General features: G+C 40.6%; 1 protein-coding gene across 6 annotated transcripts in view; it reads right to left on the bottom strand.

Annotated features, from left to right (window-relative positions):
• Positions 1 to 4911: 4911 nt before the first annotated feature.
• The window catches only part of Abcg2 (ATP binding cassette subfamily G member 2 (Junior blood group)), a 117007-nt gene continuing 109314 nt past the window's right edge, over positions 4912 to 12604 (bottom strand). For all 6 annotated transcript variants that reach the window (XM_052720626.1, XM_052720625.1, XM_052720631.1 and 3 more), the window contains 5 exons: positions 12303 to 12427; positions 11063 to 11217; positions 7890 to 7979; positions 6975 to 7063; positions 4912 to 5116 (listed from right to left, as the gene is read on the bottom strand). In XM_052720626.1, the coding sequence (XP_052576586.1) occupies positions 4969 to 5116; positions 6975 to 7063; positions 7890 to 7979; positions 11063 to 11217; positions 12303 to 12427 (607 nt within the window). In that variant the 3' untranslated portion in view covers positions 4912 to 4968. The remainder of the gene's footprint in view (positions 5117 to 6974; positions 7064 to 7889; positions 7980 to 11062; positions 11218 to 12302; positions 12428 to 12604) is intronic.

The raw sequence follows: 12604 nt of genomic DNA, 5'->3' as shown, positions 1-12604 counted from the left end.
TTCCCAGTGGGTAAGAACATAGTCTAGGGGAGCTTTTGCTGACAACTACCCATCTGTAAGATAGAAGAAAATATATTGGAACATCTAAATCTGTCTTCCTCTGCAGAGTGTCCTCTGGAGATTTACTGAGATGGACATGGGTACCTGTATCCTCTCCTTTCTCATCAATGACCATGAAAAAAGGAGAAACCTGTTTTATGTGACTCTTACTACCCTGTGACCTTAATGAATTCCTAATCTTATCTTGGTTTATCTAATCTCCAGCACTGGAAAAAGCCTCTGGAGGAAATGTTCCTTTGACCCTTTCCCTCAAATTTCCGAGTGATCATGTTAAGCACCAAGAGTGAATAATTACCACATGTACTCTATCTATACTCACGCACAGAGGATATAGAATGGCATTTTACCTAAGCCTGCTTATGTCACAGCAACTAGAAAGTGAAAATAAAGGTGGGCATGCCCAGGGTGCCCTGGAAAAGAAAGAAAAACAGACAGAAGGGAGGAAAAACTAGAAAACAATGGACATGGAGATTCTGGGCCGAATGAGCAGGCCTTAACACACAGTGGAGCCCTCGTTCCCAGGCCCTCGGTCCAGCAGGGTGATCCTTCTTTGACCCTAACTATTTACTGTCAGAAGCTTGTCTGGTACCTGGCCCAGGGATGCCCAAACTCAGTGCCAGGGATGGAACCCGGCACCTCTTGCATGTTTAGGAGAGCTTTCTACCCTCGAGTCCCACCCACAGCCCCACAGTCAGCATTCCCTCACCCCCCATCATCCCAGATATCCTCAGAGGCCAGCGTCTCCTGCAAGTTGTCTCCAGCAGAGTGCCTTGCACATACAGCAGGGACAAGGGAGAGCCTAAACTGGAGAAGGAGTGTGTGTGAAGGGGATTTGTCATCCACCCCAATCCAGCTAAAGGAGATCCCCGCCTCAGAGTTCACATGTGGTAACAACTCTTTGAGGTAAATCATTCATACCTCTACTGTAGATGTAACCAACCTTCTTATTAAATAAGAAACACAGAACCAGTGCAAAGAAGAAAGCCAAGAGGTCAGAGCTAAGAGCTAAAACCTTACCCTTCCTCCTGCGGTGGTCCTACCTCTCTGAACCAGAGCTACCCCTGTGTTAAAGTCTTTATATAGAGTTCCTGTTCTGCCTTCTCATTGGTTGTAAACCCAACCACATGACTGCCGCCTCACGGCCTGTCTGATAGGCCTCCAGGTTTTCCATGATTGGTATTAAGATTAAAGGCATGTGTATCCAATAATGGCTGTATCCCTGAACACACAGAGACTTACCCAGCTCTGCCTACCAAGTGCTGAGATTACAAGAGTACACCACCACTGCCCTGCTTTCCTATGGCTTGCTAATAGCTCTGACCCCCAGGCAACTTTATTTATTAACCTACAAATAACATTTTAATACAAATAAAATATCACCATACTCTACCCTTGAGAGCTGGAAGGAGGGCCGAGGACAAGCTTCCAGTAGCCATGTAGGTTCTAGATAAGCAGATGAAGCTCCCCAGGGATGCCAGCACCCAAGGGAGCTGTTGTATTCAGAGGCTTTCTCCTCTAGCTCATTCATAGCTGCCTCCAGTTGAGTGTATGACACTTCTCATCTTGAACTCTGAGCAAGTTTGCTATCACTTGACTTGCTCAATACAGGAAGACTCCTTTGGGGTTTGCCTGAATGCTAGAATGGCTCTAGGAACAAAGCTGAGGATGTCTTCCCTTCCCCCAGTCTACCTCCTGATTTCACACTCAGTTATTCACAGTTCAAGGCTTGGGCGTAGGTAAGGAACTATGGGCAGAGGAATGGCTTTCCCCAGGGATCTTCCCAGTGAACTGACTGAAAGTGTGCCCTCTGAAAGATGACTGATTCCTTGGGGTCTCTTCTTGGGGTTCACCTTGCCCTTTGTCTTGGTTTAGGAATGGCAGCCTAAGCTTCCACTTTGGTTCTCAAGGGAGAAACTTTCCAGACAGGAAAGATCAAATCACCCTTCTCCGTCAGAGCCTGAGATCCTACTGCCCCTCCTCCCAGTGGGGATGTGGAATGACTGGAGTTCCCACCCTGCTAGTCATGGGTGGAATGTCCCCGTGATCAGAAAATGCCCTTGGAGTACTACTGTATAGGTCATAGTCACTTCCCAGTCCTTCTCCAAGATTTTCAGTCAGGCATACAATGTTGAGTAGCTGTCTTCTTAAATCCCAGATGATGCCTCAAGAAATGTAATGGAGTGGGGGAGGCAGTGAAGGCAGTTGTCTAGGGGATTAGTGAGTTCATTCTCTGGCACAAAGAACTGATGACCAGGAAAGGCAGTCCAAGAGACCAAGTCACAGAGAAAAGTAACATGTTTATACATCCGGGATGGGAAAAGCCTAAGGCTGAAAGTCCTCTAAACAGACACTGGCTTGTATTTTACGGTCCCTGGGTCCTCCCCTTCCCCCTATTGGCCCTGTCTAGATACTCACCCTCATGCCTTCCAGCTGTTTCTCCTAACTAGGTCTTCTGGGTACAAGAAGGGCCGTTTCAGCCCACTTTTGCTATCCTAATCTACCTATGTCCCCCTAACTCTACTCATGACAGCACCTGGTTGAGTTATGGGAGAATGGCCAAATGGATTCCTTCTCTAGGATGTCTGCCATACAAACGAAGTACAGTCACAGGCCATTCCCACACTCCACTGAACTAGGGGTTTCTTTTATGTTGTCCAGAGGTGCCTGGCTTCCCTTGTGGCTGGGAATCTGGCTCCTTTCTCCAGAGGGAGCCTGGGTTGAACTCAGGCCATCACTCTTGGTGGCAAGCTCCTTTTCCCATGGAGCCATCTTGCTGGCCCTCAACATCTGTTTTGTGATTATTTCATCTACTGACCCTTAAAGTTATCCTTGATACAATTACATTTATGTCTGCAATCTTAACTTTTGTTTTTCATAACTGATGTCTCTCTTATTTTTCTGTTTCTTCTTTAAAATTAAATGAATATTTTTTCTAGTATAACATTTTGATTCTTTTGATGTTTTTATTTTGTTGTTTATTTATTTATTTATTTAGTAGCAGGAAATTTAAAGTTTCTGCACAACAAAAGAAACTATCATCACTAAACATCCCACAGACTGCTAGAAAATCTTTACCAGCTATGCTTCAAACAAGGGGCTAATGGCTTGAATTTACAAAGAACTGCAAAAATTAACACCAGGGAAACAAAACTGACAGTCAGAATGGCTATAATCAATAGATCAGACAATAAATGTTGGAGGAGATGTGGGGAAAGAGGAGCCCTTATTCACTGTTGGTGGGAATGAAAATTAATCCAGCCATTATGCAAATCAGCTTGGAAGTTCCTCACAATATTACAAATAGAACTACCATATGACACAACTATACCATTCCTGGGCATATAGCGAAAGAACTCCATAGCCTGCTACAGAGGTATTTGCACATCCATGTTTGTTGTTGTCCTACTCACAATGGCAAGGTAATGGAACTGGCCTAAATGTCTATCAGCAAATGAATGCATAATGACATTGTTACTTATATACAATATGATACATTCAGCAGTTATGAAAATGAAATCATGAAATTAGCAAGAATATCGATGGACCTAGAAAGAATAGTATTAAGCAAGGCAATCGAAACTCAGAAAGAGAAACTCTGCATGTTTTCCCTCACACATGGACTAGCCTATAATGTATTCATGTATGTAAACAGGTCTAAGTATGGCTAAAGTTCAAAATATTCAAGGAACCAAGAGAGGGTAATATCAGGTGATAAGGAAGGGAGGAATATAGGCAAAAAGACAAATTAAAGTGGATATAAATCTAACTTCTTTCTAGTTTCAATTATGTAAGTTCTTTAATGATGGAGTTATAACTTCAGCTTTCTGTGTACTGAAGCAGAAACAAGTATTTTTGTATTCTAAAAGAATTCAACATTTATTATCATCGTAACACAGTAACTGGGAAACTTGTACTTTGTTTTTAATCCCATTGACCAACGGTAATTGGCCATGACTAGTCACTGAATATATTTGTTACACTGACACACTTACAAAGGTAACTTTTAAAAAAATGTTCTGAGATTTGGATGTCAGACCCTGCTGCTGAAGACACCGTGCACTGTGGACACAGGACTTGGGGGTACCCAGCTGGAGCAGACCTGGAAGCCTCCTCCCTGAGAACTGTCTCTCACAGTATCTCAAAGTTTCTCAAGGGAGGATTTAAGACCCACTTAATAGGTGGCAATTCACGAGTGGTACTATGATCCTAGCAACTACCTGTTGCTGGTGAGGTCATGGGCCCTAGAGGGGGATCCACTACTGCCACATTCTTAAACCAGTGTAGTTTCCAGATTCATTCTAAACATCTGTCCTTATACCCAAAGAAAAGTGCTGCTCTCACCCCTCATAAAAGAAGCATCATTTTGCTGCAGAAGGAGACTATTCTATAAAGCCCCAACTGGTCGAAATGCAGAGAATAACTGACTGGGGAGTACACACCCCTAATTGATACACCTACAACACAACCCCTGCATCAAATGATAAGGGGAACATTGTGGAAGAGAAAGAAGGAAGATTTTAAGAGCCAGAGGACCATGATGTCTGCTATGAGATAGTGCCTTCTATATACAACAGGGAAGTTGAACCCTTGAAATCTCAACAATAGGGTTGCCTAAACAAGACCGGCATAACAACACCACCAGTTGACATGGTCACGGATAGGGAAAATCTTCCTAGGCCTCACTCCTACATGAAGAACTACAGGCAATTAATGGCTGCTAAGAGATGGACAATCAGCTTTCTCCAGGGATGAGCCCTCAATGGGTGGTCAACCCTAAATCCACAGACATGTGAGCAACACTAAATGGACTCAGCAGGTTATATTTGTGTGTGTAAAAGAATACTGCATACATCAATCAAAGTGTCCACATTTAATAGGAATACATTTAACAGTATGGTAAAGGGGAATTTAAGAATACTTTTTAAGTAATAACAATTTTAGGTAGGCAATTGTGAGGAAGATAATAATCATACAAGCCAGAGCCACATGATTCTTCCACAGTCCCCACGGTGATAGATCGATGCCCTGACTTTTCAAGTACTCGTCACCAGTACATCTGAAATTTAAATATACAAAATTGATTAAGTTCATACCTAGCATCTGTCAAATATTAATCAATATATCTACTATTTCTTTATTACAGAAACCCATTGGTTAGCCAAATCAATATATGACAAGAAAGTTGAACCCTTGAAATCTCAACAATATGGTTGCCTAAACAAGACTTGCATAATGACAACACCAGTTGACACTGTCATGGATAGGGAAAACCTTACAAGGCCCCCCTCCCACATGAAGAACTATAGGCAATTAATAGATGCTACGGAAAGCCTTCTCCAGGCTTACAATTTACTAGATTCTAGGCTAAGCAACTTGCACCTAATTAAGTTAATCCTTAAAACAATCCAAAAGAGTTTAACTATTAAGTACTTCAACAAATTTGGCCAAGTTAACATAGTCTTACTATTAACTAAGTTTCTTGCCTCATCAGATTCATTAATTGTAAATCTATGAAGCTGCTGTCTACAAAGGGCAGAAACGCTTATCAAGCACCTTTTCGTTTACTCATTACTAAAGGTGAAGACCTCAGCTGTAGCTATGCCGGGTTAAGCCCTTTCCCTGCAGTTTCCTCTGCCACAAAGTGAGGGAAGCAGGTCAGAAAGCTCCATCTGGCAAGAGGGAGCAACGACTTTCAGCCCGAGTCATGTCTGCCAGCTTTCACCTGCAGACCCTCAGCTAAAGGACACAGGCCTTAGATAGCAAGTGGAGCAGAGCAGAATGGAGTGGCCCTAGCATGAATCCACCCGATGTAGCCACGATTATTGTGGCTGCTTTTCCTGTGCATGGTGGGGTTCAGCAGCTTCCAAAATAGCCATTCCTCTTTGCTTTAAGAGCAGTTTTCCCCTTCCTTTTATGAGGATGAGCCTTATGTGAGCACGAAGCCTGCCATGGCTCCTCCTTCTGTGGTACCACTTTTCCTGTCCACTCCCTCCTGGCCAGCAGGCTGGCAGGGACTTTGTGTTAGAAAGATGCCACACCCAGATCAAACCAAAATTCAATGGGCAGGCAAAGAAAAGCTCTCTAGGGGAAACCCCTGTTTCAAAGTTGTCTGTCAACAACCCAAAATAGAAAATCATCCTATTACTTACTAGCAACTATTTTTACAACTGAACATTCAGGAGGGATTTGGGAGACCAGCATTCTGTTCTTTCATTAATCTTTATATAAAAAATCAGACCATTAATAATTATCATAAAAGTATTAACATTTTAAAATAAGGTCATCTAATTTATTAGAACCTGAATTCTATTTTAATTCTTGAAAAAGTGCATCCTCTTATAGGCAGAATTTCAATTTGGTTTAAATGAGCACACACACACACACACACACACACACACACACACACACACACACACACTGGCAGCCTTGAGTTCCATGATGTTCCCAAAGGCAGTGCGGCAGAAAGTGACATCAGGGTCAGAGTAATCAGTGACTCCTTTCTTGTTTTCATTGTCCGAGTGCCTACTACTGTCTTCCATTCTGGGCTCTGGGTTATAATCCATTCCAGTTCAGAGAGAGACCACATGTCCCTCCTAAACTATCAAAGCAGCCTATTTATAACTCCAAAGTTCTGAAAATTAAGAATTCAATCCTAAACAAAAAAATAACAGGGAACTTTTAAAACATCTCAATCAATACACAGGGAGCATTTTTCCACATTAAATATGGCTTTGACTGTTACAGGTTATAGGAGCTGTTCAACATGGTCACATGAAGTAGTGTACAAGGGCTCCCTTTACAGACTGGAAAATTAAGGCTTAAAGTTTGACGCATCCTACCTCTAAGCCAAGCAGCTGTTTTACAGCACATCACAGTAAGACACAAACATAGTGTAACACTGAACACAAACTTACATTGCAAAGCTGTTATTACAGGTGTCGCTGACATTTGCATTGAGTTCTGGACAGAACTCTTGTCCCAAGAATTCATTATACTGCAGAGCCTAGAATACACATAAGATTGAGCAATATCAATGGTGTTAAATTCCAAAATGTTTCCAAGGAATTATCACAATCATATGCTCAAATTTAATCTTTATTGTTATTTCTGAAAGTATGCCAAGCTGCATATGCACAATCCTTCTTTCTTTCTTTCTTCTCTCTTTTTTAAACACCAAAACAGGCAATCAAGAAACTTAAGGTTGGGATGTAACTTCCAATTGGCCAAGAGGGAAGACTCATGACTACCCCCGAGCACCATCATCCCAATTTTATAACCTATAAAATCTATAATTAAAATGATATAATGCTCAATGAATATTGTTGATTTGTAGTAACAATCTTTTTGGTTTTCATAAAAAAGTAGTAATTATGGAAATCAGAAACTTCATTATACTGAATTAAGACAAAGCTGTTTTCTTTGTATTTGATTAGTTGCTAGAGCCTATATGGTTGTTGACTATTACAGTCTATTTCTCTTCAGATTTCAGTTTCAATATAAACTATGTACTACAGTCCCCTATCCTCTCATTTACTTCCTTACTGAACAGAAACAATATTTTCATCCAATTAGTCAACATTTCTCCTTTATGTGATTTCTCCCCACTCTTCATGTCCCTCCAATAATGGGGTAACTACGGAAAACCCCAGATGACTCTTTGACCCTCCAATAACAAAGACTAATAGGAAATTATTAGCTACTGTTTCTGGAAGGAAATTGGATGGGGCAGGTTCACGCTTGTGGCTAAGGCTATGACAAGGTTAGGCTTTATTCCACCATTCCTAGCCTGGGAATCCAGACAGTCACAATGACAAGCAAGGATAACTTACTGTGTAGCCATATCGAGGAATGCTGAAGTACTGAAGCCAGGACAACCAAGGCTCAATGGTTGTGAGATTCACCAAAAGACCAGAAAAAATCTGTAAGATGCAAAACCTGTAAGTTAGAACCAGTCCAGTGATTTCATAGCTTTAGGTAAGACCTCCTATGAGGCCTTGCATGCAGACAAGTGTGATGGTGCATGCCTGTAATCAAACCTAGGGAGGCTGAGACAGAGGGATCACAAGTTCAAAGCCAGCCTGGGATATCTGGCATGATTATCTCAAAAACAAAAACAAAGCAACCAATCCCCCTCCCCCACACAAATAACCTGCATCTGCTAAACATCACTGCTAAGGCCAAGGCGGTATGAAAACTGCAGTTATAATATCTCCTAATAGTCTTGTTTAACATGTGAGTACTTCTGCAGTGGTTATTTATGGCATTAAGGGGAGGATAATACACCTATAATTAGTATTATATATTCAAGTTATTTGATGATCCTCAATGGTTTAGAATGTCTTCAACTTTCTGTATAACCGCAATGGAAGATTAAGAAACAGAATCATCCCTTGGTCTCTCTCTCATGGGTATAGGTTGGGTCCAGACTTCCAACATGTAAACTAAATTCTGCAGATGCACAATTCTCTTATTTTTAAGATGACACAGTACTTTAATATAACCTACACATGGCTTGTATGCTTTTTAAAAAAGATTTATTCATTTTTATTTTATGTGTGTGAGTGTTTTGTCTGTATGTAAGTGCACTGCATGCATGCCTGATACCCACGGAGGCCAGAGAAGGTGTCAGATCCCCTGGGACTGGAATTGGAATTAGTGACAGCTATAAGCCACTAGGTGAGTCCTGGACATCAAACCTAAATCTTCAGAAAGAGCAGCCAGTGCTCTTAACTGCTAAACCATTTCTCCAGCCCAGCCTTTATACTCAAAATAGACACATCACAGATGTTTGAAGATTATCTGCAGAGTGATTAAAATGCCTAATACAACACACATGCTAAATAAACAGTTGGTATACTCTATTATTTATGAATAAATGAATGAATGGATGAAACAGTATCCCTATGTAGTCCCAGCTGGTCTAGAATTTCCTATGTAGACAAGGTTGTCCTCAAACTCAGAGCAATCCTCTTGGCTCTGCCTCCTAAATGTTAGGATTATAAATATATGCTGACATTATTATTGGATTATACTGTTCTTTAAGGAATAGTGACATGGGGAAATAGTGACATGTATACACAAGAAAAGCATACATTTTTTTCCTCAGTTGAATCTTTTGATATGGATATGGATGCAGTCTGTTCTGTGATTCTAATTATGCCACCTATATGCGCTCCTCCCAATAATCCTGGAAATACAGAACACACTAGAATAATCCAGAACAAGCATGTTGCTGTACATCCAGACAAGATTTGTTATTGACAACAGTTTATGTTCTATAGTTATGACTTTAGAAACAATTTTAGGTTCAGAATGCAGGTATAAAATAATCTCCAAATTAGAACAGATAAGAGCATGATATGGTGATGTACAGCAGAAAACATAAGTAATACCTCCATATAAGCTTACCTATGGGGCTAGAGAGGGCTCAGTAGTCAAGAGCAATTACTGCTCCAGCAGAGGACTGAGTTTGGTTCTCAGCACCCATATCAGGTGGCTCACAACCACAACTACCCTAGCTCCAGAGTATCTGGCACTGTCTTCCGGCCTTTGAGGTCACTGCACTAGTGTATATACTCCATACAGATGCACATACATGCACATAATTTAAGAATCAAAATAAATAAATAAAAAAAAAAGATTGCCCCCAGAGCAGAACCACAGTGGAGATGCCAGGAATTGACTATTCAAGATTAAAAATAGGCAAAATGAGGTTCTCATGGAATGTGTTCTGCCATACTAAGAGTGTTGGGATATGACGACAATGACAGTGCTGCTGGGTTGTGTGTGCATGTTTAAAACTGTGCTAACGAGTACCGATTGTATGACATACCATCTGGGTGAATACAGATTGATGACTGGCTTTAAAGTCCTATTTATAAACACTTAGCAAGACTTCAGCTAATGGCGGCTCACTAAAAGACAGCCTCCTCTAGTGAAGAGGACCCTGTGTCAGTGTGCTAGCTGTTCCTATTTAATGATGTAGGAGAAAGACATGGGAGCTGGTCCTTTCATCACTTGAGAGCAAAATTGAGACATGCAATATTAGGAGTGAGGAATCATTAAACTAGCAATGTGAAATAAGTAGGTATCTACTGAAGGTAGGTGGACTTTGAAAGTCTCTAGCTTTTTCTTCTTAAAGACATGGTCTCAGACAGTCCAGGCTGCCCTCAAACTTACTATGTAGCTAAAGATAACTTCAATTTCCTGATCCCTCTACCTCTAAGATATCCCAGGGACTGAGATTGAGATTATGAACATACACTACACTACACTACCATGCTGGCTTTTTTTCATTTTTTAAACTATTTTTAAAACACTTAATAGTCAAAACATAAGAGGGACCAAAGATAGACTCCTTGGTACACAGTTCCACTTCCCATGAGCTTCACTTTCCCTTTTTCAGGAATTCAATCCAATCATTTCTGGTTACTAATTGGTAGACAGAATGAAGGATATGCTGTCATTTTTCAAGGAGTCAATGACAATGTCTGTTTTCAATGTTCTATTTACCAAGGTTGTCTAACATCAGCAAGAAGTATTTTTTCCATTTCTGTGACTTCCCCCCCCCCCCCATTTCCATTATACCAGAGTTTACTGAATAACAATAAACTCACAAGATGCAGTGGGTTGAATGTCACCAATTTTGAGACAGGGTCTCACTGTGTACCTCAGGCTTGGCTTGAACACATAGCCGTACACCTAAGTGCCAGATTACAGACATACACCATTACACCCGGCTAAAAATCATCTTTCAAAAGCTTATCAGTGAGGAAATGTTAGCGAAGTCACAGCAACATTAAGTAGCAATACAAGGGACTTGATAGAGGTTAGGTGGAAAGCCATTACTTTTCCTCATAGTCACTTTATTTGAGCATCTGGATTTCTCAAAGTGTCACAGTCCTAATGGAAAGAATCCCCAAAGCAGATTTCTGCAACAGATAAATATTCAGAGAAAACAAGGCAAGAATTGTCTTCTCAGAGAAGCACTGTCTATACTCACCATCATAAATACAAAAGAGATTGTCATGAGAAGTGTTGCCACGGATACCACGCTTTGACCTGCAGCTATGGCCAGTGCCATGGAACTGGATGTGTAAGCGACCATTATAAGGGTGAACATCATGATGAAAAAAGCCCCTACCTCTTTCTTCAATCCTTGGAAAGAAAAGAAGTAATCAGTGCAGTATCCTGTGTATTTGGTGTGTGTGTGGTGCAAATACACTGTAGAGATTTATCAGAATAGATGAGAAAAGGTCACCCATTATCCAACCACTGTGGGTCACCAACTTCATTGTTTTATTCTGTGTAACTGCATCAACCAACACAATTTCCTTTTCCCTGCTTATTTTAAGAGCACTATTTCAGATAACGGGTGTATTTCTATACATGTAACAAGAATTATTCTGAGCTCCTTAAATGGACAGCTACAGGAAACACTGGCCCCAATACTACTGCCCTCCCCCACCACAGGAAGCTCACCAACAGAAAACATGCATTTGCCCAGACATCCCCACATCTCTCAGTGTTTGCTCTAACTGCGCCAGTGAAGAAACTTGGTTCACAATGTCATGACCTCAGGATGGTTTAAAATACAAAGGAAGGGAGGGTTCTTCTATCACCTATGTCTCCCTAGACATTAAAAATAGGACTAAGTTCTCAAAGTACTTTATAAACTATGAGGCCCATATACATACATACATATATATGTACATATATATATATATATATACATATATGGCTATGTATATGTCATACAACCTGATAATTTTGAAACAGTGGCAAAAAGTGGATCATGCATCTAAGGGTCTAGATACCATGTCATATTCTTTATGATAAACTTCATATAGAAAATGAAAGTTTTAAGCTCTATCAGTAGTTCTCACACTATAGTGCTTCGTAAAAACAGAATTACTAGTATGTATGCATGTAGTATATATTTCATATATCAGTGAAAATTATGGAAATTTTGATGCAGCAATCCTAAGGTCAAATCCTGAGCATGATGTAAAAATAAATCTGTTTATATCTGTCAGTGACTTATTTTTTTAGTAAATAAATAACCCCCACAAACTCAACATGGTTTTCTTATTCAAGAATATGCATCAGAGTATGTGTAGTTATTAAATTTTTCTGTCTCTTTATATAGACACATAGAAAAAGGTAAATAAAAATATACACAGAGAAATTAGCTTCACTTCACACCCCAGACTAAAGGCATTTTCATTTGGCCTGTTACTTACCTAACATGAAGTATAATATACAAGTGAATATAACACTTGGCAAAAGCCTCATGGGTAGTAGATCAGATATCAGCTTTCCAAAGAAGTAGGAAGACACTCTGTAATATCCACTGATATACTCATGTCTATAAATCACAGAGCATAGACTCCAGATTAGTCTCGAGGTGTGGAACAGAAGATGGGGTACCTGCTGTACCACTAGAGTTCTAAGAAGACACTCATCCCACATGCTCCAGGCTGACCCCATGCCTTCTGCCATCTTAGGTGGCACCCTTCCTGGGCTATCAGCTCCAGGAAGCTCT

This window comes from Peromyscus californicus, unplaced genomic scaffold, assembly GCF_007827085.1.
Source record: "Peromyscus californicus insignis strain IS unplaced genomic scaffold, ASM782708v3 Scaffold_6__1_contigs__length_162567912, whole genome shotgun sequence".
In the NCBI taxonomy this organism is placed as follows: Eukaryota; Metazoa; Chordata; class Mammalia; order Rodentia; family Cricetidae; genus Peromyscus; species Peromyscus californicus.
Note: the sequence above shows the minus strand (reverse complement) of the source record. Positions and strands in the feature narration are given on the sequence as shown.